At 38.6% G+C, this 27806-nt stretch overlaps 1 protein-coding gene across 2 annotated transcripts in view; it reads left to right on the plus strand.

The window, feature by feature from the left end:
* Positions 1 to 27806, plus strand: part of UXS1 (UDP-glucuronate decarboxylase 1) — a 141452-nt gene that overhangs the window by 57923 nt on the left and 55723 nt on the right. For both annotated transcript variants that reach the window (XM_043998344.1, XM_043998345.1), the window contains exons 5-6: positions 15195 to 15255; positions 19278 to 19458. In XM_043998344.1, the coding sequence (XP_043854279.1) occupies positions 15195 to 15255; positions 19278 to 19458 (242 nt within the window). The remainder of the gene's footprint in view (positions 1 to 15194; positions 15256 to 19277; positions 19459 to 27806) is intronic.

Genomic DNA, 27806 nt, shown 5'->3' on the forward strand with positions numbered 1-27806 from the left:
TAGAAGATAGATAGTATTTTAGCTGGGACTTGAAGGAAGCCATGAGGCAATGATGAGAGGATTCCAAATACAGGGAACAGCCAATGAAAATGCTCAGAGTAGGGAGCCAGTGGGAAGCCAGCATCACTGCATTGCCTAGTATTTGTAGTGGGGCAAAAGGTTATGAAGGACTTTAAAATCCGGAGTATGCTATATTTAGTCCTGGTGATCAATCAATCAATAAACATTAAGTGCCCCCTATGTGTCAGACACTGTGCTAAGTGCCAGGGATACAAAAAGGGGCAAAAGATAGTCCCTGCTCTAAAGGAGCTTACATTCTAATGGGGTCGACATATGCAAATAAACATATACAGGATAAATAGGAAATAATCAATAGAGGGAAGGCACTGGGACTAAGAGGGATTGGGGAAGTCTTCCTGCAGAAGGTAGGATTTGAGTTGGCACTTTAAAGAAGCCAGGGAGGTCAGAAGTTGGATAATAGGGAGCCCCTGGAATTTATTGAAAGGGAATGGGGAAAACTGACAACTAAGTGGAAGATGGACTGGAGGTGAAGAAAGACCAACCTTCTGGCTATTGTAGTAGCTCAGGCCTGAGGTGATGAGGGCATGCACCAGAGTGTGGCAGGGTCAGAGGACAGAGAGATGTTGGGAAGAACATCAAAGAACTTACAACTGAAAGCACTTGGCCACAGAATGGACATGGGACGTGGGATGGCTAGTTAGAGAATGAGGTGTTAAGCATGACAATGAGATTGGAAGGAAATGGGTTTCAAGTGGTTTACCATCCTTTACCATGCATGACACTTGTTTTGGTCAGGACCTGTGGTCACATTGGTATAGGAAACCTTGAGTAAGGAAACTTCACTGCATCTTAAGAGTTTTAGAGAAATGGAGATGTTAAGTGACTTGGCCAAATCCAACCCCTTAGTTAGTGTCAAGGAAGGACTTGAAACTGTCTTCCTAACTGATTGGGAGTCTCTTTGTCATCATCATCATCATTATTAATAGTCAACATTACTAGTATTTCTTCTCATGAGGGGATTAGAATCTCTCCTTTACTGTGTATTACTCTGCCATGATGACTCTAGCATTATCATTGTCATTGTTATTACTTTAGGTTGGTGTTGGAATCTAGACTCTGCTAAGATTCCCAGCTATGTGGCACAGTGATAGAGTGCCAGGCCTGAAATCTGGAAGATTCATCTTCCTGAGTTCAAATCTGGCCTCAGAAACTTATGTGGAAATTTATTTTGATTTGGGTACCCTACCTTTAGGCTGAGATTAGAAAGCCTTAGGCCCTCAGGGTCTCTCCCCATCCTCCTCAGCTTCAGCTGAGTGAAAAAAAGCCCGGTGGGCTGTGCAAGATGCCAGGTCAGACAGCTGGGGGGGAAAAAAGCCCCCAGCTCCCTCCGACCTGAGCAGAGCTATCTGAAAGATAGCCTGTGCTGAGGCACGTGAAGTGGGAGCACACACACCGCCCCCCCCCCCCAGCTGCAGCCCTGGCTGGTGGATTAGCTTGGTCTGTGGGGGCGAAGGAAGCCCCGAGATTTGAGTGGAGAGAAGAAAAGGTATATATAGACCTGGGAGTTAGACAGGAAAAAAAGGGAGATTAAGGAGAGGGGCTGACTAGAGGAGGACGGACTAGATAGACAGACAAGAAGAAGGAAGGGCTGACTAGAGGGGAGCGCGGACAAGGATGGAGGAGTTGTACATTTTATTTCCCTGTATTCTTAATTTTAAATAGTACCTCATAAATAAACTCTGTTAAGAGGCTTCTTAATCCTGTGCTTATCAGTTTGGGAGTGGAGCAGTGTGGTGGAACTTTATAAAGGGCCCACATTAAATTAATGAAGTCAGATAGCCAAATAGTCAAAAGTCCCGACTTCAGTCATCCATAGTTTAGCCCCCCAAATTAGCCCTAGTCATCAAAAATATTTTACATTTGAATGGCGACCACGGAGGGATTTACGGCCCAATTATAATTTTTCTAAATTTATCATTTTTCATACAATCATAATTTTTAATAAATCCAATTATATATCATTTTTTCCAGGTTAGTTATAGTTATGAATAATTAATTTTTTTACACTTACTAGCTGTGTGACCCTGGGCAAGTCACTTACTCCTGTTTGCCTTAGTTTCCTCATCTGTAAAACAAGCTGGAGAAGGAAATGGCAAACCACTCCAGTATTCTTTACCAAGAAAACCCCAAATGGGATAACAGAGTCAGACTTGATAGAAACTGCTGAACAATAACATTAACAAAAATAATAAACCAAGCCCTGGTTTGTAGTATTTGCCTATTTCTGAGATGTACATCATACTGAAAATTTAACCATTGGCTCTTTACAAGTTTAAGCTGGCTCTAGCCCTAGTTTTAGGGCAGGACAAAAATAGCATTTTTTCAAATTTATGGGAATTATATTTGTCAACTCCAGGGATAAGAAGAGCAGAGAATGAAAATTTTTTTTTCTCTTTTGGCCAAAGGAAGGTTGTAATTTAGTTTGAATGGATGAATGAAAAAGTATTTACTATGGTAACGCAAAAGGATACAAGCACAAAACAGAGACGATTCCTGCCCTCTAGGAACCTCTATATTCTACTGAGGAAACATATTAGAAAGTTGTGGCCTGGGGTGGTCATTCTGGTTTGGAAAATTAAGTTGGGCTGGTAGGGAGATGCAAATAGTCTTTATCCTTTACCTTTTTGCTTTCAATTAAGTCTCAGGCATTGACCATTTAATCTCTCCCTAGGTCAAAAAGAAAATATTTTATTCATATTCAAGTATAATATCCTTGGTATTAATAATATCCAGGTAGTATTGTTGGGAATTTTTCTGTCATGGTTCAGTATAGTTACTGAAACCTTAACCATTTTGACCTAAAATGGAAGATTAAGCTTCTTTGGATAGAAAGACTCCACAAATTCAGCAATCAGAGAGCCTATTTTGCTGTGTTAGATCAATGGTAGCTCATGTTTTATTGCTTCTAATGAGAAAGAACAGGCAAAACAAACAAAAAAACCTGGAATGAGATTTCCTATGGCAGGGTATATATAGCTGAGAAAATAAATCTGCCCATCTGTGCTCCTTGTGTTCTTGGCTAGAAATTCCTTTAATTTTGTGAGATGAACAGAGAAACGGGTCATATATCTCTCTTGTTTTGTTGACATAAAAAAAAATAATTACTGCAGATATAAGACATGGAAGATTTCCTTTGATCCTTCTATGACAATGATCTATGTGTTGTTGAAGCCACAAAGATGTCTACGTTTACATATTTAATCTATAAGAATCTTAAACTCACTGTCGACTAGATAAGAGATGTACTTCTGGAGTCAGGGAGCAGATTTAAGTATTGGCCTGTTGGCACTTTTACTTGCTAGACTTTATGAAGCACTTATTTTTCAGGTTAACTGAGCAGACTGGAAGGTTGGGTGTGTGTGTGTGTGTGTGTGTGTGTGTGTGTGTGTACTGTCAGATTATGTGACTTAATCTGTCCTTTTTTATTTCCCCTGCCCTAGAATAATGGAAATATTTTGACATTGGATGTATAAAATTGTAGCTGGAAGATGTATTTAACTGAGTTGGCTTCTATGTTTATTAACAGAAAAATAAAGTAACCAGTTTGTAGAATTTGCCTCGCCACAATATAAAGCAAGAAAAAAATATGTGGCTTTAAAAGTAGAAATTAGGAATTATTTATTGAAGTAGTTTCAAGGTTAGTGCGCTGTATTTAAAAAAATAGAACCAAAAAACCAAATTACTAATAATATCTGCTGTTAAAATAACTTCAAATATTTTTCACTTGTTCATTTTTTTTTTTTTTTCAGCTGTTTCCATGACCCCCATTTGGGGTTTTCTTGGCAAAGATACTGGAGTGGTTTGCCATTTCCTTCTCCTTTCTTGTTCATTTGACAGATGAGGAAATTGAGGCAAACAGGGTTAAGTGACTTGCCCAGGATCACACAGCTAATAAGTGTCTGAAGCCATATTTAAATTCAAGGCCCAGCACTCTGTCCTACGTGCCTCCAACTTCAAATATTAGGCTTTGACTTTTAAGTTGAATAAGAGTTACATAGAAGTTTTTTAGTTCTACTATAATTAAAAGAAATGTCACACCTGCTAAAATTGTAAGTTACCTTCTGATGGTCTAGGTGGTTTGCTTGAAATTTCCAGGCAGATAACAGTAAATCAAAATGCCTTTTTTTTTTTTTTAAAGAAACAGCAATGACAAAAAGAAATGATACAGGGGGGCAGCTAGGTGGCACAGTGGATAAAGCACCGGCCCTGGATTCAGTAGTACCTGAGTTTAAATCCGGTCTCAGACATTTCACACTTACTACCTGTGTGACCCTGGGCAAGTCACTTAACTCCCATTGCCCAGCCCAAAAAAAAAAAAGAAAGAAAAAGAAATGATACAACCTTAGTAGTCTTAGAGATACTTACCCAATGTTGAAAATACTGACCCAAAAGATTAGTAGATCATATCTAAGATTGCTGACAGTATACTTGGCTCTCTTCCCTTCTCTAGGTACTCCTTGCAATCATCTTCCAAATGTTTAGTTTTAACTTTGTCCTCCTTTTTTTAAGCCTCAAATCTGTATCTGCAGCTGCTTATTCCGAAGGTAGTATTTCTTATACCTCTTCTGTAACCTCAGACTTCAGGTCTGAAACTGTTTTGTCTTCCTCTCCCTTCAGTTCTTCCTCCTAGCTTCAATTTTTTTTAATGCTGCTGTCATTTTGTGAATTATCCAGGATCTAAAGGTCTTTCCTGTCTTTGCTGTGTATCTTTCCTCCCTCTAATATCCAATGTCACCCAAATATCTACCAATCCATATTTTTTTTAATGTTGCTCTACCATTCCTTCTCTCATAATCTCACTGCTAGCCCTCTACTATGGCCTTAGCTACTATAATGGTGTCCTAAATGGTTTCCTGGCCTTTGTGATAATTGGCCTAGTAAAATGAGATTTAATTGGAGGATGTCTGTGCTACTTATTAGTTGTAAGACCCTGTAATGTCATTTAGCATCTCTGCACCTCAGTTTCCTTATCATGGCCTCGAATTTGAAATGTAGGATTTGGGTTACAGTCCCAATTCTGTCATTACTTCTGTGGTCTTAGACAAGTCACTTACCTCTCTAAACTTGTTTACTTGCCTGTAAATAGGGATCGGGCTAGGTAACCCTAAAGGAAGGCTGTCAAATTCAAATGGAATTTCCACGGAATTGTAAGGATCTGTGAAGGGCACATAATGACTTAGAAAACCACACATTTATATATAAAATGTATATAATTTTACATTTCTTTTTTTATCAATATGTGAACCATTAAAATCAGATAGGAACTATATTTGAATCTCATTCCAACCGCACTTAGGAATGTTGCTGCATATTTGACATCTTTCCCCTAAAGTGTCTCTTTCAGCTCTAAAGCTATGATCTTGGTTTCTGTCCCTTCAGCCCATCTTTCTTTTTTTTTTTTTTGGGCAAGGCAGTTGGGGTTAAGTGACTTGCCCCGGGTCACACAGCTAACAAGTGTCAAGTGTCTGAGGTCGGATTTGAACTCAGGTCCTCCTGAATCCAGGGCCGGTGGTCTATCTACTGCACCACCTAGCTGCCTCTCTTCAGCCCATCTTGCATGGTGATGCTGGATTAAGCTTTTTTTTTTTTTAATTTTACATATAAGGTATTTTATTTTTTCCGTTACATGTAAAGATAGTTCTCAACTTTTGTTTATACAAACTTTACAATTTCAGATTTTTCTCCCTCCCCCCTCCCCTAGACAGCAGGTAATCTGATATAGGTTATATCTATATACATATAGATATATAGATATACACACATATATATATATACACATAATAACATTAATCCTATTTCTGCATTAGTCCTGTTATAAGAGAAAAAATCAGAGCAACGATGAAAAACCTCAAAATAGAAAAAAAAAACAACAGCACCCAAAATAAAAGAAATAGTATGGTTCATTCAGCATCTATACTCCACAGTTCTTTTTTTTTTTTCTTGGATTTGGAGATCCTCTTCTATCATGAACTCCCTGGAACTCTTCTGTACCATTGCATTGGTGAGAAGAATATGGTCCATCACAGTAGATCAACACTCAATGTTGATGATACTGTGTACAGTGTTCTTCTGGTTCTGCTCATCTCACTCATCATCGATGCTGGATTAATCTTACTAAAACTCTATTTTGACCATTCCATTGCTCAAAAATCTTTATCTGTTCCCTCCAGAATAAAATTTAGACTCTGTTGTCTAATTTTTAGCACTTTCCACAATATATCCACAATGTACCTTTCAAGATTTTTCTTCTTCCCTTCCTTTATAGGAAGGAGATAGAGTATTGGGTTCAGTTACCATCTCAGGAACTCAGTAATTATATGGCCCTAGATAAATCATTTAACTTCTTGGAAGGTTTCCTCATCTTTAAAGGAGGAATAATAATAGCACAGGGTTGTTTGGATGATCAAATGAGATAAAGCAATCTCTAAATTTTTAACTACTATATAGGTATGAGCTGCTGTTCTATTATTATTGTTTTGCTGTTGGTTTCATTATTATTTTTATTATTGCAAGAACCCTTTTTTGCGACCTTTGGCAAGTCACTAAATATCTCTGAGCCTTAGTTTGTCAATCTATAAAATGGGGATCCTTTCTGCTTCTCCTACCTCAGAGTTGTTATGGGAATGAGCTTTGAAAACTCAGTGCTATATAGATGAAAGATAATGTTTCATTATTAGTAATAGTTTTATTAGCACAGTGCCTTGTATATAGTAGAGTTCAAGAATTATAAAATATAGGGGGCAGCTAGGTGGCACAGTGGATAAAGCACTGGTCCTGGATTCAGGAGTACCTGAGTTCAAATACAGCCTCAAACACTTGACACTTACTAGCTGTGTGACCCTGGGCAAGTCACTTAACCCCCATGGCCCTGAAAAAAAAAATTATAAAATATATAACAATAATTCTGTGACCTGGACTGTGTGGAGACCAGGTACATTCCATTTCACCCTTCCCCCAGGGTACTTCTCTCCCCTTAAGTAGATTGGAAGAGGTGGTCATTTCCATAGTGCATTGCTAGAAAAACGTGACTTATAGCATTACTAGAACTCTATACAACTCAGGTGACCACTTGGTTAGCTATCCAGTACTCTTGTAACTTTGGATTCCCATTAGTCTAGGCACTGCAGTGGAAATCAAGAGAACTGTTTTTTCACCTTTCTCCTTTGGTTTCCATGAGTTTGCTCTCTGTTTGTTTGCTTGTCTTACCATTCACACCCTTTGCTAGATCCTCATACTTTTTGTAAAAGTCCTAAAAATAAGTCTCTCTCAAAGCTGTACAGATGTATACATACATATGTATTGTGTGTGTTTATGGACACATAATACCTACACAAAAGAGAAAATATTAAATATGTGAGAGAGGGAGAAACAAAGAGAAAGATACCTGTTTGTCTTTATATATGTGTATTTGTTTTAGTGAGCTCATAAGCTCCCATCAATTTAATATCATGTCTGGGGGCAGCTAGGTGGCACAGGGGATAAAGCACCAGCCCTGTATTCAGTACAACCTGAGTTCAAATTCGGCCTCAGACACTTGACATTTACTAGCTGTGTGACCCTGGGGCAACCCTCATTGCCCCCCCCCAATTAATATCATGTCTAATAGATGACCTCCAAATCTGTATACCTATTAAAAAAACATCTGCACCATAGATTCCTATTACCATCTGCCTGTTGGATATCTCTGCCTGAATAACTAGGCATTACAAAATCAACATCTCCAAAATGGAACTGATCATCTTTCCTCAAATATCCATCTTTTCTTAACTTCTCATTTCACGGGCAGCTAGGTGGCACAGTGTATAAAGCACCAGTCCTGAATTCAGGAGGACCTGAGTTCAAATCCAGCCTCAGACACTTTACACTTAAGAGCTGTGTGACTCTGGGCAAGTCACTTTACCCTCATTGCCCCACCAAAAAAAAAGTAAGAAAAAAAAACCTTCTCCATTTCTGTTGAGGACAAAACCATCCTATCTTCCCAGTCATCTAGGCTCACAGCTTTGACGTTATACCCTTTTCTCCACCTTCCATATCCAATTAGTAGTTAAGTCTTACTGATTTTATCTTCACAACATCTTCCTTCTTATATATTCTGGCCAAGTTCAGGTCTAATTAACTTGTGTCTAAACTATTACTATGGCTTCCTGACTGATCTGCTTGCTTCCTTTCTATCCTTTCTCTTCCATCCATTTTCCATGCATCTATTAAAATGATACAACTAAACCACTGATTTGACTCAGTCATTCTCTCTACTTAAATTTTCAGGGCCTCCCTGTTGGTTTAGGTTAAAATGCAGATATCTCACCCTGGAGTTTATTGCCTTTCATAATATGGCTCTCCCATGATATTTCCAGTTCCTATTTCCGGTTTTTTCTTTTCATATTTTGTTCTTGTGAAATATGTGCTGCTAACTGATTCTTGTATATGGCATTCAATATCCCAAAGAATACATCCTTTCTTTACCTTTTCTGTTGGAATTCCTAGTTTCCTTCAAATCAAGCTTTTCCTGTTCCCTTCAGCTATTAGCATAGTGTCTGGCCCATAGTAGGCACTTAATAAATGTTTATTGATTGCTCTTAAAATTTCTTTGTGTACATGTGATATTCATCCCAATAGTAGGCAGGGAGTGTTTCGTCTTTGTATCCCCAGTATTTATTATCAGGTCTGGTACTTAACAAATGTTTCTTGAATTTAATTAGATCTTCCATATTTTTTTTAAAAGAGTTATACAAAATTTATTTTAGTTCCCTCTAATCCATTCCATTTTGTTTTTCAGGAAGTCTCCTATTTGGATGAGGTTTTTCATATTCTGTTCTAAGCTATTTATTTGTCTTCCAGTTTTTTTCCTCCAGAAATCTAACTTTATCTATAATTTCATTTTTTACATTTCTTGCTTTCCATCCATTCATATAGCCCATGTGGCCAAGCCATTGCTTTTTGAGGCTCTATTTGTACTTGTGGTGTTATTCTCTTCTGGGTTTAGTGCTTGGGCTTCTCTTAGCCATTATTACTTCTGTATTGTGATCACTGTTTTCTCCTGCCTTCTTCTCTCTCTAGATTCTCTTAGATTGGAACTTTGTACTTTGGATGGTTGAACCCTTTTTGGTCCTTTCTTCTCAGTAGTCTGGATGCTGCTGCCCACTCTAGTCAGGGTGGCTGGTACCAGGCCCTACTCTCAGACTCAATCCTTGACTTCTTTCTCCACTTCCTACTGGTAGTGATTCACTAGGGTTCTAGTTTGGACCTGGACCACTGTCTCTCGTTCTTAAACATTATGCAGTTTGGAATTGGTTCTGATGCCTTACAAGCCCCATTTGGATGTTGGGACATCATGCTAGCCTTGGGGTTCTTGCATATGCCTCTCCCCCATCCTTCCTCCCATGTTCAGGCATTGACTTGGCCCTTCCTCCTGCTATGCCTCCCTGTGCTCCAAGGCATACCCAGAAAGGTCCTGTCTGCCTGCTCGGTGACCTGTGAAGGATTTCTCTGTTCCTTGCGTCTGTTCTGACAGGCCAGGGCCAGTTTCTGGCTTCAGGCTACCTTTCCTGGAGTTTGTGTTGGCTTACCCCTCCTCCCCTTGACCCTTTCCCAGGAGCATCAGCGGCAATCAAGACCATTTATTTATAGTAGCTTATGCTGGCTTCCCTAGCATAGTCCCTCTCCCAGAGCTGACCAACCTCAGGCCCAGTTATTTACTTGAAATTGCTTTGGCTTTTTTTGGTAAAGTTCTGGTTTAGAAAAAGGACCTTAATTTTTTTTCTTTTAATTTCTTTATCATTGCTCTGTTTGGGGCCCTTTTCAGGTATTTGATGGGATTTACCTGTAGACCTAGGCTTTTTACTACCTTTCAATCACCTTCTGAACCAGAGCCCTCTTAATTCCCTCTTGTTTAAAAGATAGAGGTGGTTTTCAAGAGTTTGGAAAATGAAGTGAATAGTGCTTCGGCTTTGTTTTCCCCAAATATTAATTTAAATCCTAAAATTATAATACAAAAAAGAGCAAAGGAAAGTGTGATATGATGGGAAAAACTCAATCCTAGGAGTCCAGACACTTAGCTGCTAGTCCAAGCCCTGCTAGTGATTCTCTCTATCAAAGTTTCTTAAACTGTGGGTTGCATGACTAAATTTGGGGGTTGCAAAAAAAATTGGCAGCAGTCAAAGGTTATGTCTACCCATTTTATATACCTGGGGTCATGTAAAAATTTCTTGGTTGAAAAGAGGGTTGTGAATGTAAAAAAGTTTAAGAAGCCCTGCACTGTATGACTTTGGGAGAATCATGTAAGCTTCTCTAGGCCTCAGGTACCCTCATTTGTAAAAGGAAGGTTCCCTTCCATCTTGAACATTCTGTGGATGTGGAAAAGTAAAAAATACATCTCCAGACTGTATTCTCAAATGATCACTCTTTACACTTTTGCCTGCCTCTATTACTTAACAAAGCAGGCACGGCTCCAATAAATGCATTTGTCCAAAGACAGTTGGACTAGCTGGCTTCTAACATCCCTACCAGTTCTAAATCTATGGTCTGCTGATCCTGCCCTGGCACTTTAAAGTGTTCGATTGTCTTAAGCAATCCTTTCTTTTCACTCTCTTTTCTGGAAGAGGTGCATAGCCAGCCCATTGCTACAGGCAGCATATGCCCTCGTTCCTTCTTTTCTTCATGCATGCAGCCAAGAAGGCTGTGAGCATGCTGCTAAAAAGCCTGCTCTGCGTGGAAACACAGTTAAACAAAGGCCCTTCAGAGTGGAACCAGTGTTCCTATAAGCATTATAGATCACTAATTTGGGAGTAAAGTGCTTCCTCTCACATTCACATAGTCTCACATATTCTGTATGCTGTTTGCCTTTCTATTGCAATCACTAGAGTGGGTTTGATATTTCTTGCCTTCTCATTGGGAAGGGGCGGGCGTGGAAGTGAGAGAATTTGGAACTGAACATTTAAAATAAAAAAAATTAATTAGGATTCTTAGATTATAGTTAGTCAGTAAGCACTTGTTAAGTACCCAGTATGTGCCAGGCATTCTGCCTAGGCTCTTGGGACATAAGGAGAGGCAAAAGATAGTCCCTGCTCTCAAGGTCTCATGGAGATAACATGAAAACATCTATGTACAAAAAAGGCATATGCAGGATAAATGATAAATAATCAACAGAGGGAAAGCAATAGCATTAAGGGGGATTGGAACAGGTGGAATTTTAGCTAGGACTTGAAGGAATTCAGGAGAGCTAGAGAGCTCTCAAGGAAATAGCCAGTGAAAGTGCATGTATCTGGAGATGAAGGTTGTGTGTGAGAAGCAGCTAGGAGACATTGGTGTTACTGGATCATAGATTACTCGGTGGAGAGTAAGTGTAAGGAAGGTAGGAAAGGGCCAAGTTGTGAAGGGCTTTAAAAGACAAACAGAAGGTTTGTGTATTTGATCCTGGAGTTAATTAGGAGACACTGAAATTTATGGAATATGGGGCAGGTGGTAGGATGGGATGTGAGTGATACGGTATGACCAATACTTTAGGAAGGTAGATGGACTAGAGAGGGAGAGACTCCAACCAATAGGTTGATATAAAAATCCAGGGGTGAAGTGATGACAGCCTGTACCAAGGTGGTGATAAAATGTCAGAGAAGAAAAGGGAGTATATGAAAGAAGTGTTAGGAAGGGAGAACTAACTGGACTTGACAAGAGATTGGATATGGTGGTGGTGAGAAAAAATAAGGAGTTGAGAATGATACCTAGATTGTTTAGCTGGGTGACTAGGAGGAAATGATGTGTGTAAAGTGTATCACAAACCTATAAAGGCTATATGGATATCAATTGTTATTTTGGTCCAGACCTGGAATTATGAGAATTCTTCTCATTGTTGGAGTTTTAGAGAGCATCTTTGACCATAAGTCCACACAACCACTCTGTCAGAAGTAGGACTTGCCACATCTTCCTGATGGACAGATTGCTATTATTATCATTGTTATTATTACTAGTTACTATTGCCAATATTTCTTCCACTATTTCTTTGACAACAGATTGGATGTGGGGAGTGAGAGTGAGGAAGGAGTTCAGATATCAAAGGTTGCATGCCTAGATGACTAGGAAGATAGTGGTGCATTTTATTTGGAATAGGAAATTATGGTAGAAGGGAGGTTTAGAGAGCGGGCTTTTGACATGTGAGTTTAAGATGTATAGGGGCACCCAGTTTGAGATGTTTGCAAGACTGGAAGTCAGGAGAGAGAGTGGGACTGAAGAAGTAGATTTGAGAATCATTAGCAGGGATATGATGATCAAATTCTTGGGAGCTGATGAGATTGCCAAGTGAAATAGTATGGAGGGAAAAGAGGAGTCATAGGACAGAGCCATGAGAGATATCTATCATTAACAGCAATAAACTGGATGAAGATCGAGCAAAGGAGATGGAAATGATCAGATGGACAGGAAGACAATCATGAAACTCTCTCCTCTCTAGGTTATCAAGGTGAAGAGGGTGATGGATGGTATCAAAGACTTCAGCATTGTCAAAGTCAAGATTTGCTAAAGGGACATTAGATTTGGCCATTAAGAGTTCATTGGTATCCTTGAGAGCAGGTTTGGTTTGTCAGAAGCCAGGCTGTGGAGAGTTAGGAAGGTAGTGATAAGAAAGTAGAGGCCTTGACAGTCTTCTCAAGAAATGTAGTTACGAACAAGAGAAGAAACATAATCTATTGGCATATATCTAAGTACTGAGAAGAAAAGAGGGTGCCCCAGGCAGGAGAGAATTGCTTGAGCAGGTGGGAAAGAATAACATTGGTTTGTTCTTGAGACAAATCAGCAGGTCTGTTGACTAGAATGGAGGGCATAGGTTAAGGTGTAGTGCAAAGTAAGGTTGGGGGGTAAAGGGAGGCCAGGTTATGGAAGGATTTGATACTAGACAGAAACAGATAGTAGGGAGCTATTGTAGCTTCCTCTTGTAAATCAGGCCTGAGGTAATGAGGCTTGTCATAGGGTAGCAATGAAGAGAGACATTTTGTATGAATAACTACCAGGACTTGGTGACAGATCTGGCTGTAGGCAAGGAGAGAAAGGAAAGAATCAAAGATGATCCAGTTTATTCAATATTTATAAATTTCTTACTGTATGCAAAACATTGTCCTGGAGGAATGCAAAAGTAAATTAGATATACTCTCCCTGACTTTGATATTGGAAGAATGATGATATTGTAGCAATGAAGTGAAGTCAGTAGTAATTTACTAAGTGTTTAGTATGTGCCAGCCACTGTGCCAAGTGCTGGAAGGAGGATCATTGAGAAGGGAAGCCTTTTGGAGATGTGGCAGGTTTATTTTGGGGGACCTGTAAGAGTTTGAGCACAGGTTCAGGACACCCACATTGATGTGTCCCACTTAAATATTCAATGGATGTGTGATCTCATTGATTTGGGAGTTCCTCCAGCAATGCAGACATAACTTAGATATAACCAATGCAGATGTAACCTAGACATAGTTTCCCATCTTATACCACTCTGGTCCATGCCCTTCCATAGGTTCACGGAATCCACTCAACATACTGTTGACCTTTGATTTTTCTTGATGTTATGAGGCTACCAGTAGTGCCCTTCATTACCTGATGACAGACGTCATTTACTCCAGTTCATCTTTGACGTTCCGTATTTATTATATGCCACATCCTGCTTACACCCTTGAGTCAACATTGTTCTGTGGGATCCTCATTTTTAATTTCTCAGTTTCTGGTTTCTGTTACTCATAGCCACTGTTGTCCTATATATTAGTGCTGATATCTCTTTGGTTCTGGTAGGAGTTCGTAGTCTTTAAAAGAGCTGTGCAATTTCCCATAGGCAATCTACCCCCTTTTCATAGTCTTGTTCAATTATGTGCCCAATTCTCTCGGTTCTATCTTCTGTCCAGAGGTGTGCGTGTGTGTGTGTGTGTGTGTGTGTGTGTGTACATAAGTATATGTATGTGTACAAGTGTGTATGTGTTTATGTATATATAGAAGTATGTGCATGTGTGCTGTATATGTCTATGTGTTTTGTGTATACAAGTATGTATGTGTGTATATACAAGTGTATATATGTGTATATCTGAAAAAACAGTGATGGACAGTGTCTGTAGACCTGTAAACCTGGGGGTTGTAATGAACTTTTTTTTTCCACATTTTGATAACTTTTTAAACTAGCTATATTTATTTTCTTTCAAATCCTATGAATTTTCTCTTATGCATTTAAAAATATTATTCTGAGATGGAGTCTATAAACTTCTCCAGGCTTCTATGATGCAAAAAAAAAAAAGGTCAAGAATCCCTGCCCTATAGGATGCCAAGACTAATGATGTACTTTGGAAGGACTTCCATACTTCCCAAGTGGGCTGCTGGTAACTGGGGAGAGGAGAAAAGATGAAGTCGGAGTTGTTTTAAAAAATAAACTTGGAACTCAGAGGAATTGGGGGGAGGGAGCGCTTATATATATATATATATATATATATATATTTTTTTTTAGTGAGGCAATTGGGGTTAAGTGACCTGCCCAGGGTCACACAGCTAGCAAGTATTAAGTGTCTGAGGCCGGATCTGAACTCAGGTACTCCTGACTCCAGGGCTGGTGCTCCATCCACTGCACCATCTAGCTGCCCCGGGAGCTAATATTTTGAAAAGAAACTTTTCTTTCAACTCTTTGTTCAACATAACTTGGTCTTCCTTCCTACTCTGAGAATTGGAAAAGGATTATTGCTGTTTTCCTCCTGTTCAGGCTTGAGCAATACCTTACTTGTTATGCAGTTATTTTAGTATGTAGTCCACTTGTATATTACCTTCACTGTGCATCACGTAGGTGGCCAGCTTCAAGATTGGCTGCAGATTGACCCACAGATTGGTTCATGTGGTAGAGCCCCAAGTCATGCCCAGTTTGTTTGTGGACTAGCAAGTTAAATCACATTTATTCAATGAATTGAATGCACAGTAGATATAAACTTGATATAGAAATTGCCCTAGGTCAGCTCTCCCAGCTCACATTGCACATTGACTAAGGGAAGAAGCGAAATGTATTGTTCTGTGGAACTGCTGCTGTTAGTGATCTGGCAGTTTAAAAAGAACTAATTAAGACCCCTAATTCTGACTTTGCATTTTTTTTGTGTCTTCATATTCTGTAGCTTCACCCAGAAGTACCCGCCAGTGAAATTTTTATCAGAAAAAGATCGGAAAAGAATTTTGGTAAGTTTGCATATATTTATTCTTCATTCACTGTTTTTTTTTAATTTTTTTTTTAATAAAGAAACCACCTTCATTCCGTTAATCCATGGGTCCTTTATGATTTGTAAATTATAACCCTTCCCTTTTAGGATGCTCAAAATTGAATTTAGTTTAAGCTTTGTCCAAGTGTTCTCAATAGCCTAGTTTGTAGAAACTCAAAAGGGGGGGGCAGGGAAAATGTTATTTATCTTTAATAGCAAACATAAGCCATCTTTACATAAAAACTCCTCTTTCTTGGAGCAGATAGATTAGCTGCCTCTTGCCTCTTTCTGGGCAAGTCACATGACTGAGACCCAGAGCAATCCACAAGCTTCTCTTTCAAATGGCAGCTATCTGTGAGTGTGTTGGGTCACCGCCTCTCTTTACAACTCACCAAAAATATCCATGGCCCCATCTGAGCTTGAATAGAGTGATCCATGATGAAGTGGCACAGGGCAATTATTTCTCTACAGTCTTCTGTTGCCACAGGGCTAGGTGCTAAGTGTTTCTGATTAATGTTACAGTCCATGACCATTTGATAATCTCGTGTAAGGTTCTATAAGAAGGACTAATGGTTTTGAAGAAGCCTTTATTTGTACATGATGTGGCATAGGTTACAGGGTGATGAAAGGTAGCAGAATTTATTCTATTTTACATATAACTTCAAGGTTACTGACTTTACTATTTCTGGAGAGCAATTGCCCTAGGAGAAGTTAAAACTGTGAGAAAAGATAGAAATTGTGGGTTTGAGTTTAGAATGATAGTCTCAGTTCTAAAAATCACAGTGCCTATTTATATAGCATACCATTTATGAAATGGTTATACACCTTTAATTTACAAATTCTTTAGCACTAAAACTTGTAGCCTTTTTGATTGAAGGGATGTTGAAATTTTCCTACACAGGAAGGGTATACTGGAATAAGTTCTGAAATCATTTTTCCCTCTTGCTGAGCAACATCACATTTAAATGCCAAGCTTGAACTTAAGCATTTCAGCTCCTTTTGGCACCCGAAACAAGCATTAACATTAATGCATCAGCTGGAGTTTGTTAAAGGGGAAAACACCCAAAGCTGCGTAAACTCATAATCCAGTTTTCTGTGTAAAAGGTAGCAAGTCTTCTCTGCAGCTACCTTTAGATAAATTTTCCAAGATTTGTTTCTTATTCATTGTTGACTTCTTTTTCCTGGTGAATTTTTTTTCCCCTCCTCCAGAAGCCCCCAGCTTCTATCTGTATTCTATTAGGAATGCTTGCTTAATGGACTGAATATGATAAGAAAGTATTCTGGCTGCCTAAGTCCTTTTGGTAGAGGAGAATTACTCCATTAAATCAACTCTGGAGGGTTACCACCAAGGCCCAGGGACCTTCTCACCATTTCATGCCATGACTGAAGTCAATGAAATGCAGGAAACAAGCCTGTATAATTCTTAAATACAATGCATGGCTTCAAATTCTAGGCTCTTGACTCTGCAGTTTAGATGGAACGATGACTGTATATAAACAAGACAAGTTAGATGGTGCAGTGGATAAAGCCCTGGGTCTGGAGTCAGGAAGACCAGCATTCATATCTGGTCTCAGACACTTACTGGCTGTGTCACCTTTGGGGCAGTCAGGTGGCACAGTGGATAGAACACTGGCCCTGAAGTTGGGAAAACCTGAGTTCAAATCTCACCTCAGACATTTATGTGACCCTGAGCGAGTCAATTTACCCTAGTTGCCTTAAACATCTGGGGCTATCTCTAGTTGTGCTGATGCATATCTTGCCACTGGACCTAGATGGTTCTGGAGGAGAGAATGAGGTTGGTGACCTTGCACAGCCCTCTCTCAACTTAAATCCAAATCAGTGCAGGTTGTGACATCAAAGTATTTACAAGTAAAGTTAATTCTGATTGATAATTGCAAGATTATATATTATACATATATATATATATATATATACACACACACATACACATATACATATACATACATTTTATATATATACACACACACATACACATAGAGAGAGAGAGAAAGAATGGTAGGTAGGGAAAATTGGCCAGCATTGGGATCCCAGGTCACATAGATTCTTTAGGCCTTGGTTCTTCTTATGCAGGACTAAATAATGCTACCTTTCACTTGTATATCTCTTGATGGTTCACAAAATGCTTTTAAAGTCATTACCTTGGATCCACTCTATGAGGTTGTCAGGGCAGGAATAATTATCTTTCTTTAGGTGATTCTTACATCACTTTCAACCCTGTAATAATATGCTTCTAAAAGGTTACTGTGAACAATAATGAACAAATTTAATGGACCTCAGTTTCTCCATCTGTAAAATGCTCCATTTAGACTATTTGTCCTCTAAGTTTCTTCATGACATGTTGTGCAAGGAACGCAGCACAGGATTTGGACTCAAAAGACCTAGTTTTAAACCCTGGCCCTGTAACTTACTGCCTGTGTGACCTTTAGACAAGTCACCTAACCTCTTTGGGCCTCAGTATCCTCATCTGTAAAATGCAAGGGCTAGATTTGAACTCTAAATCCCTTTCCCAGCTCAAACATTCTGTTGTTCCATGATCTTTTTTTTTTTTTAGTGAGGCAATTGGGGTTAAGTGACTTGCCCAGGGTCACACACCTAGTGTTAAGTGTCTGAGGCCAGATTTGAACTCAGGTACTCCTGACTCCAGGGCCGGTGCTCTATCCACTGTGCCATCTAGCTGCCCTGTTCCATGATCTTAACATGGAAGCAATCAAACTTCTGCCCCTAAGAATGATAATTCAAAATCATGAAAAAAGCCACACATTTATTAAGATTTAGAAAAATGAGGATGTGTGTTTTCACAGGTATTAGGTTCACCTGCTCTTCTTCATTGCTTCATTTCATAAAAAATAGCTAATGTGCATATCATGCTTTACAATTTTCAAAACTTTTTTTTTCCACAACAGCCATATGAAGTAGCAAATATGAGCATTTAGAGGCATAGCCAGGAAGTATCTGAGCCGGGAGAGCTAGATCCTCTGACCCCCAGATCAATACCAGACTGCCTTTTAGCTTTTGGGAGGCAGAGAGTCAAGAGGGAGGAGTAGTTAAGCAAAGTGGGAAGGGCTTAGGTGACTCAGAAATTTCATCTGGGAGCTTTTAAATGAAATGTATGAAACGGGTGTTCTTTAATAGAATGGAAATTAGAGTAGAATATGGCGATTTTTTTTTTTTAATGTTTACACCCGTCTGGCCTCTACTTTCCTCCCACACCTTCTCCCCAGGCACACACTTATAATATGGTATTAATTACATCTTTTCATTCAAGTGTTTGGAAGGGAATTGACCCTATATTTCTGGTGGCTTTTAATTTTAGGAAATTGGTTATTCCTAAAGCCCTGTCACAATACAGTTAACTATATAATTATATCACTTTTTAAGCAGCACACAGATTCTACATAGGATTTACCTTCTTGTCATTATAATAATCAAGCAGCAGGCTTTTGGTTTTTTTTAAAGGCTTCAGCCCATGAATAGTCCTTGTTTGCTTATCAACGACTCTTTTTCCCTTTCTTTCCTCTTGGCATATTCTTGTAATAGAAGCCTCTGTTTATCTAGCACAGATGTTCAATGCGTGACACATACCATGCCCCTATGCCTTCTAATAAAAGTAATTCTGTTAGGTCTAACCTATGGTTATGCCATCCCAACATTATTCAGGGTCTTGTCATGATATAATGTTCTATAAGAGAAAGATGTTTTTGAATTTGTAACACCTACCTTCCTGAACAATTACCTCAGTAATGTCTTTTGGTTGTTTTAGAGATTGTTGAGATATTTATGCTTGCTTGCTCTGGAGTAGAAGTAAAGGTATTACCTGAAATATCTTTACCCTCCCGTCCTCCCTTCCCACTTCTTCCCCCCCTTCCTGTCCCCACCCATCCCCATCCCCAGCCAACTGCAAAAGCCAGTTTGTGAAATCTGTTTTCATCTGATTTCTTTGGTGTTTTCTGTAAATATTTCATACAAACTGTCCTAATGCAGATAACTGGAGGAGCAGGGTTTGTGGGTTCTCATCTTACTGACAAACTAATGATGGATGGCCATGAGGTTACAGTTGTGGACAACTTCTTTACGGGCAGGAAAAGAAATGTGGAACATTGGATCGGCCATGAAAACTTTGAGCTAATTAACCATGATGTTGTAGAGCCCCTCTACATTGAAGGTAAGTAAACATGTCTCATGTAGTTATGCTTCTGGATAGTTTTCATTTGGGGAGTAATATTTATTGATGTGTGTGCATCTATGCATCCTGTCCTCTTGCTAATTGCTAAAAAGCATAAGCAAGTTTAAATTGCTTTTGCAGTTAATGAAGAAATTATTTTTAAGTAGCCTGTCACCATATTTTTTTAAAGTATAAGTTTCTTGCCAGTCAGGATTGTTTCACTTTTTGTTTGTATCCTAAGCTCCCAGTACAGTGTCTGACACATAGTAGGTACCTAAAAATGCTTGATATGGTGTTAATAGAATAATTATAATCAAATAACTGACAGAATGAAATCTGTGGGTTTCTTTCTCATGTAAGACTTGTATATTGCAACCTATTACCTATGAATAATGTTTAGAAAAGACTTGGGAGAATTGTGGTGATTCAGATAATTTGGTTTCTTAGCTCTTTGTGTAAATTCTTCCATTTGCCATGTATTATTATCAGCTCATGTGTTATAAGTAAGAAAAAAATACATCTGTGGTTTTTTGTTAGCTTTTTTTTCTTCTTCCTTCTCCTCTCCCTACACACACACACACACACACACAGAGTTTTGGTACTTGTAAAAAATTGAGGTTTGGGGTATGTCCTAGAGAAGTCTTTCAGTTTCTTTCAGTAGCTGCCAACAATGATTAGTGGTCTCTTTAGGTTAGCACAGGCATGGTGCAGTGAAATATGTTGGTAGCTACCAAAAAGTTAGCACTTTGAGATTTATTTGACAGCTGGTGGTTTTGCTTTGTTCGTTGCCTTCATTGGAGTGGGAGAGGCTTGGGAGATAAAGGAAGAAAATATCATCTCCTTCTCCATCCCCCGCCCCCCCTTGCCCGAAGAATACTTGTAATTAGCAATATTTTTTAATAATCCTTTCTTCCCTTTTACAAAAACTAGTGTGAACATGTTTAAAAAACATTTTCAGCCTTGAAAAGTTTCAGTGTATCTTCTTATTTGTAAGTTGTTTGGATTAATGAGGTAGTAATTATGATATTTCATTCTGGCACGTGAAGATTTCCTTCAGCCATGCAGGAAGGCCATTTGTAGATGAAAAGATTCTTGGAATTTTAGATCTTATAGGTTATAACCATTATGTTTCAAAAAGGTAGGTATCAGAGGGATTTCTATTTGTTTCTTTTGACTTCTTGTTGTACAAAGAAGCCAATAGCTGCACAAAGAATTTGGTGTGGACTCAGAAAAAAATGAACATTTAATTAGAGTCTTGGTAGGTTTTGGTGACCGAGTGAAGGAAGATAAAGAATTAAAATAATTTATTTGGAAGGTTAGTGATGCCCTTGTCTGACCTCATTGCTGGGCATTCGAAGATGAAAAAGACATAGCCAGCTCTTCTCCACAAGGAGTTTATAGTATACTAGAGGACATAAGACAAAGACAGGAATAATAAATATTTGAAAGTGCAGATTGGCTAATATATGATTAGTTCGTAGGAGAGGACAGTAAGTTTTATGAGAGATTTTGAGAAGGGAGAAATTACTTAAGAGTTAGACTTGGGTCTTGAGGAATGGGAAAAATTTCTGCAAATGGATGTTGAGGGACAGAGTTTGGAAAGGAGGGGGCAAAGTCACTACAAGCATGGGGGATAGCTTATGAAAATACAGAGAGGTTGAGGTGAATTTGACAATGCTTAGTTGTTTGGTTTGAGATGTGCTAGAGGATAAGTGGAGAGCAATGATAAGACAAGAAATATAGGTTGTAGAGTGCTCCATGGGAAAGCCCACTTACTCATCTTGGGTATTGATATAGAGTGGGAAGATGTAAAAGTGGTGTGTGTGTGTGTGTGTGTGTGTGTGTGTGTGTGTACTGTCAGATTATATGAAAGATCTCTGTGTTGGGATTTGCATTGTAATTGTTAGTGCAAAACCATCATCTATGGCAATAGGCAAATGTAGGCATAAGTGAAGTTAAAGAGGGCGCAGTGAGCTGTTAGCCATTAATTAGAACTGTATCTTCTTGTAGAGACATCTATTTAAACTACAGCAATCTGTGGACATTAGACCTAGAGAGAGTAGAAGGATAAAATAAAGAAACAATTGACAAACATTTTAAATTTTGTTCTCATCTTCCTCCAATTTTTTAAAAAGCTGTACTAAGGCAACCAAAGAAATTCTCTTGAATCTCATTCTCTTTCATTGCTGACCTATGGGAAGACCAGGGTTCAATAGAAAGAGGAATATATGATGAAAGGTTTGGACTATTAATACCTGAGTAATCATTGTAGAACACCAAAAATAATGTTGCCAAGGATACCATAATATATTTTAAGAATCTGAATTCTGCTCTCTCATGGAACTTGTAGAGTAGAAAAAATACAAGACTTAAGTGTTGAGGTTTGAAGACTGCGTCTACCACTTGAAATTACCATGTTACCTTGGGCAAGTCACTTCATTTCTTGGGGCCTCAGTTTCCTCATCTGTAAAATATGGGGAGATCTGAGATCCCTTTCTAGCCTTAAATTATATGATCTCATGGTAGGGTTTTAATCATTTAACTTGGGGATTTCTTAACTCTAGTTTTCACAGAAGGTAGAGATCATATCTCTTTAGAATCTTTGGATAATAAAATGTTATAGCTTGAAAAACCTTAAGAGATCATCTACTCCAAAATATTAGTCTTATCCTCTGTAAAATGAGGGCATTGGATTTGATTATATATTTTTAAATCCTTTTCTTTTTTTTTTTTTGCGGGGCAATGGGGGTTAAGTGACTTGCCCAGGGTCACACAGCTAGTAAGCGTAAAGTGTCTGAGGCTGGATTTGAACTCAGAGGTATTCCTGAATCCAGGTCCGGTGCTTTATCCACTGCGCCACCTAGCTGCCCCCTTAAAATCCTTTTCTAACTTTAATATTCTATAATTCTAAGTGAAAATTGAAAATCTGGCAGCACTGAAAGGTGGTCCAGTGGTCCCTTTTGTAGTGAGCGTGAAGTAAGTTTTAACTGATTTGAAATCAGACAGTCCCAAATGCCTAAGATAATGGCTCTAGGGCCAGAATAGACCTTGAAGGCCATGCAGTCATAGGTCGAAAGACTTAGCAAAGTGTTTCCTTCTTTCTGCCAAAAGAAACTTAGTTTTTCACTACCCTACAAGCTGTCAAAAATGAAGACATTCCCTTCTCCCCCCACCCGTGTGTGTGTGTGTGTGTGTGTGTGTGTGTGTGTGTGTGTGTGTGTGTGTTTAGAGAATAGTGTGAGTTCACATTTTTCAACTGGACCTGTTCCATTAGAATGGGAACTCCTAAGGAGAAAGCTCCCTCCACTAATGAAGATTAGCATGTTCTCTAAACTTAAACTTAAACTAGGTTTGTTCAGGGTAATGCAGCTAGGAAGTGGGGCTTGAACCACGATCTTCTCTTTCGGACTATCTTTCTATCCATGGCTATGCCATCCTGGCTCTTATATGAGCAGATAGACACAGATATGTGACAATAAGGTGCTGGATTTGAGGACATTTTTTTCTAACTTTTGTAATTTTTTAAAATTACAATGCTGTATTTTTCTCTTTTTAGGCATTGATGAATGGAGTTTACCAGATATGGGGAGAATATGATACTGTTCTTGTTTTCTTCCTCATTTTCAGGGGGCAAGACATCTCAGATTTTAATTAGCCCTCATGCCATTGTTATGGAAGTAAAGTAGCTTGGATGTCTGGCTACAGCTTTAATGGCCTCTGGCTCTGGGACTGAGTTGAGGCTTTCAGCAGAGCGGAATCAGTGGGGTGTTGTGCAAGAGATCATCTATTTTTATGTGCGCCTTCTCCTTGCATGATAGGAAATAAGCTGATTTTACTGTTTTTTACATTCTGGACAGTAGCTCTGGTAGGATACTTGGAGAATTTTTCTTTCTCAGTCTTTTGCTGGTTTCTTTCCTGGTTTTAATAAATGCTTTGTTTGCATAGATGTCAGGCTTCATTAAAGTGTACTCTCAAAGAAACCACAAATAGTCCATATATGGTTCGGCCTTCCCCCACACCAGAATTATTGGTAGTGCCTCTGCAGGGCATGCCTCTCATATCTGTGTGGTCTACACCATCCCTTTTTCCCTGCCTCCTCCCCTCCCCTTGATAACACAAAGGGAACAAAACTCCTGTGTTCTTTTAGTGTTTTCTGAGCTATTTTTAGCAGTTCTGTGAAAAGGTAAAAATAAGCATGTCTTTAAAAAGGGGTTAACTAAACTAATTTAAAATTCTTCAGGCTCATTCCCAGAGGGTCATAATTTTGCTAGCTGAGATTACCAGACATTGCAAATGGGCAGTGCTTTATGGAAGGTTCATTTAGCGGTCAGTATCATTAGGAGCGAAGGAAAGTTGTAGCAAAAGACTAGAACATACCTGTCTTTGGCCTTCCACTTCCATCCTTCCCTCCTCCCCACACCCCATCTTCCACCAGCCTACTTCAGAATCATTTTTCATTTTTATTACAGGCTGAAGGATAAACAGTTGACATGTTATGGAGCTAATTCTAGACTAGCAGAGTTAACATTGCTGCTTTATTTACATTCCAACTCATTGCTATTAATATGATTTAGTACTTACATAGAAGCAGCTTTCCTTGAGATAATTTTGAGGGTTTTTTTTCTTTATTCATTTCTCCTCTTTATAATCCCTTAAGAAATTAGAGCTAAAATAATGTCCTTTTTAGGACAGGACCTGAGGTAATACTGTCTTTTTTTTTTTCTTCCTTTTTTGCTCTTTTATCTGTAAAACTAGAGAGGCAAAGAAAGTTGCTTTGGAAAAGAAGGGTTGTAGTTGTCATTGTTCTTCATTCTCAAAGAGAACCAATGACATCACAAGGGTGATGTCTTGCCCCTTTCTTGTCCTAAAAATAGATTGTTTGAAAAGGAAAGGGATGGAGAATACTGTTTATATTTATCCACTCAACTGGGTGTACTCTAAGGAATAACTAAAATAAAGGAAGATAGCAATAATTTCCAGTTTCACAGGAATTCCTAGGAGTGTACAGGAGACAAAAATCTAAGAAAAGAAGCATCAAAAACAAGAAAGGAAAGAAAAAAAAAAGAAAGTAAAGAACGGATTGTGGAGAGGTGTCAGTGTTACAGTAGAGAGAGTTTTGGGTTTGGAGTAAGGAACAACCTAGGTTCCAATCCCAGGTGTGACACTTAGTCCTCATATTACTAGATGATATGATCACTAGGTGAAGTGACTTCACTGAGCTTCAGTTTTTTCATCTATAAAATAATGATTGCAGGATTATAGTTTTGGAGCCCTCAGAGACCCACTGATCCAACCCCTTCATTTTACAGGTAAGGCAACTGAGGCTCAGGATTGTGGTGACCAGTATAAGGTTGCCTAGGTAGCAAACAGGTGAGGTAGGATTAGAACCCAGGTCCTTGCCTCTCAATAATTGTAGCACTGATTTTTTTTTTTAAACTTTGCTTCCATGGTGCTTTCCTTGAAACAGGATGGATAAAAAGTTGATTGGTTCAGATATTTGGAACACTTCCATGGGGGGTGCCTTCTAGAATTAGTTAGGGAGCAAACAGCAGCATTACCATTCTGCCCACTAAGAGAGGTGAGAAATCATGACTTGAATAGAGTGTTAGCAGAAAAATTGCCATTCCCCAGTTTCTTCCAAAGACTCATTCTTCAAGATGTCAGATGACCATATGGCTCACCTACACTCTCAAGGCCAACGTGTCAGTAGTTTGCCACTAGTTTAGGGGAAAGTTTTCTTCCCAGTAGCCTATATTGTTTTTCCTTTCTTCCAAAGGCACATATTGTTACTTTAAACATATGAAGGGTATTTAATATGAATTCTACAATAGTATTTTTATAAATCACAAAATCAGAGTTGGAAGAGACCTCAGATACCATCTGCTCTAATATTTAGAGGAAATGAACCCTGACTACTAACATGTTCTACAAGGGTCATCCAACCCAAGTCATTTCTATAGAATGTCAGAAAACTTTTAAGAGCCAGATCTTAGAGGAACAGAAAGGAATCACTTTGTAAATTGGGTTGGGAAGCAAGCCAAGCTGTTAGACCTGCCTTAATTTTATACCAAGATGTATCATTAAGATCCATGGTAATTTTTAGAAACTTCAACTACAGATTCAGTCTATATTGGGAGGCACAGCAAGTGAGAATGATAAGGAATATTTACTGAAACATTGTCAAGGATGCTACTTATATGATGAAACCTAAATAAATGTTCTACAATTCAAACTTCCTTTTAATTATCTATACAGTTAAGCAAAAGAATGGGTAGCTAGGTAATACAATGGATAGAGTGCCAGGTCTGGAGTCAGGAAGACTCATCTTCCTGAGTTCAAATCTGGCCTCAGATACTTCTTAGCTGTGTGACCCTAGACAAGTCACTTAACTCTGTGTGCTGCCTCAGTTTCCTCATTTATAAAATGAGCTGGAGAAGGAAATAGCAAACCATACCACACCAGTATCTTTGTCAAGAAAACCCCAAGTGGGGACATGACTTTAAAATGACCGAACAGCAACAGAAACCAAAGAAAACAGATAAATAAAAATTGTATTTAGCCTATAAGCTGAAACTACAGCCCACTTTGGAGGAAGCCAGTCTGTTAGCAGATAACCTTCAGAACAAAGACAAAGTTAAACTCCATGAATGTTAGTTAAGCTTCTTTCTGTTATTTGTTCTTGAACTCAGCATTACCACTATCTTCCCCCCACCCACTTTTTTAACTCAAAAAAGCATTATTTTAAAATTTTATATAAAACAAACCAAAAAAGTATTTTTACTGGGGAAAAAAGTTTATTCAGCTAACATTATTAGGTTGGTTTTTTAATACCTTATTTCAGAATTTCTTTCTGTGCTTGGGCAGATCCTGTCTTAAGAATTTGCATGTGGGCTAGCTAATTCCATGGGGAGACTGGATTTTTTTTCCCCCTTGGTTTCTAATGAGCAAGAATTTCATATGAAAATTGGTTTTACTTTTTGTTTAGTCTAGAGTGGAAGCTTAAGAGTTCTGTCATATTTCATGGTTCACAGATTCCTAGAGGAGGAATAAGTGGATCCAGTTCCAATTTGAAATGAAGTGAAGTCTTTCTTTTTGATTTTAAGTTTATTAAAACTTGTGTCCATGTAATCAGCCTTATCCAGAATCTTTGTCTTCAGCTCCTTAGTAATTCCAGTCAGTGTGAGATAATAAACATATTGAATGTATTGGCCATTTACTCCCCACCCCCCAAAATTTGATTTTTGCCTGTATAACTATGTCATATTTGAGCCTCACCTCTCAAACTAATCTGACCACAGAAGAATAGTAGGCTCAAAATATATTATTATGGTAGTGTGGCACAATGAAAACAGTACTATCAGGGCTTTTCAATTTCCTACTTGTGTGACCTTGGGCAAGTCACTTAAAATCTCTGAAACTCATTTTCCTCAACTCTAAAGTGAGTGAGTTGATGACCTGTGAGGTGTCTTTCAGGTCTAGATCTATGAACCTATGGTCCTATCGATGAGTAAGAAAACCTGGGCTCTGACACTCACTCACTGTGAGCCTCAGCTTCTTATCTGTAAAATGAACTAGTTGGTTTATGTGAAATCAAATGTCTCTTCCAGGGCAGTCTGAGACGAAGGATCTTATAAAGTTGGTCTAGGAGAATGGGAAAACCTTAATAAAGAGGAGTTCCTGGAAACTTTAGAGCAAAATTGAGAAAATTATGGTTGGTTTTTTTTTTTTATGATAAAAAAGTTTTACACAGTAAAAGTTTTGTTACACACACAATTTCATAGTAAATATCTTAGAACTTAGAAATGTATTGAACATCAAAATTTTTGCACTGAACACCAGAATTCCGTGAAGCCTGGTTTGGAAATGTTGACTTAAAGAATTGAGAAGAGTATTCTTAAAGGCCAAAGTATACTTAACAGTAGCTGCCAATGGAAGAAAATCCAAGCCTTGCTGTCTCCTGTGCCAAACCCACCTCCCTAAGCTGCTCTCCTTAGTACACCAGTGAATTCAGGAATTGTGGGCCTACCTCATCGGGTTCTTGTGGTTATGTAGTCCTGAAGGGAAGGCCTCTTCTGAAGTATATATTTCCGCATAATCACATGTCCTAGCTAGAATCCCGCCTTCTCCAAGAAACTATGCCCTCTTCTTACACTTAAGGTCTTATTGTGTATGCAGCTTTCTTGTTCATAGTTGCTTACACATTGCTTTTCTCCCCCATAGGCTATAAAATCCTTGAGAGCAAGGATTGGTTTTTGCCTTTCTTCACATTCCCAGTATGTATCTCAGCGTCTGGCACATAGTAGGTACTTGATTTCCTACTTGAACTTGAAATAATAGTAACAATTAGT

This window comes from Dromiciops gliroides, chromosome 3 (genome assembly GCF_019393635.1).
Source record: "Dromiciops gliroides isolate mDroGli1 chromosome 3, mDroGli1.pri, whole genome shotgun sequence".
NCBI lineage: Eukaryota > Metazoa > Chordata > Mammalia > Microbiotheria > Microbiotheriidae > Dromiciops > Dromiciops gliroides.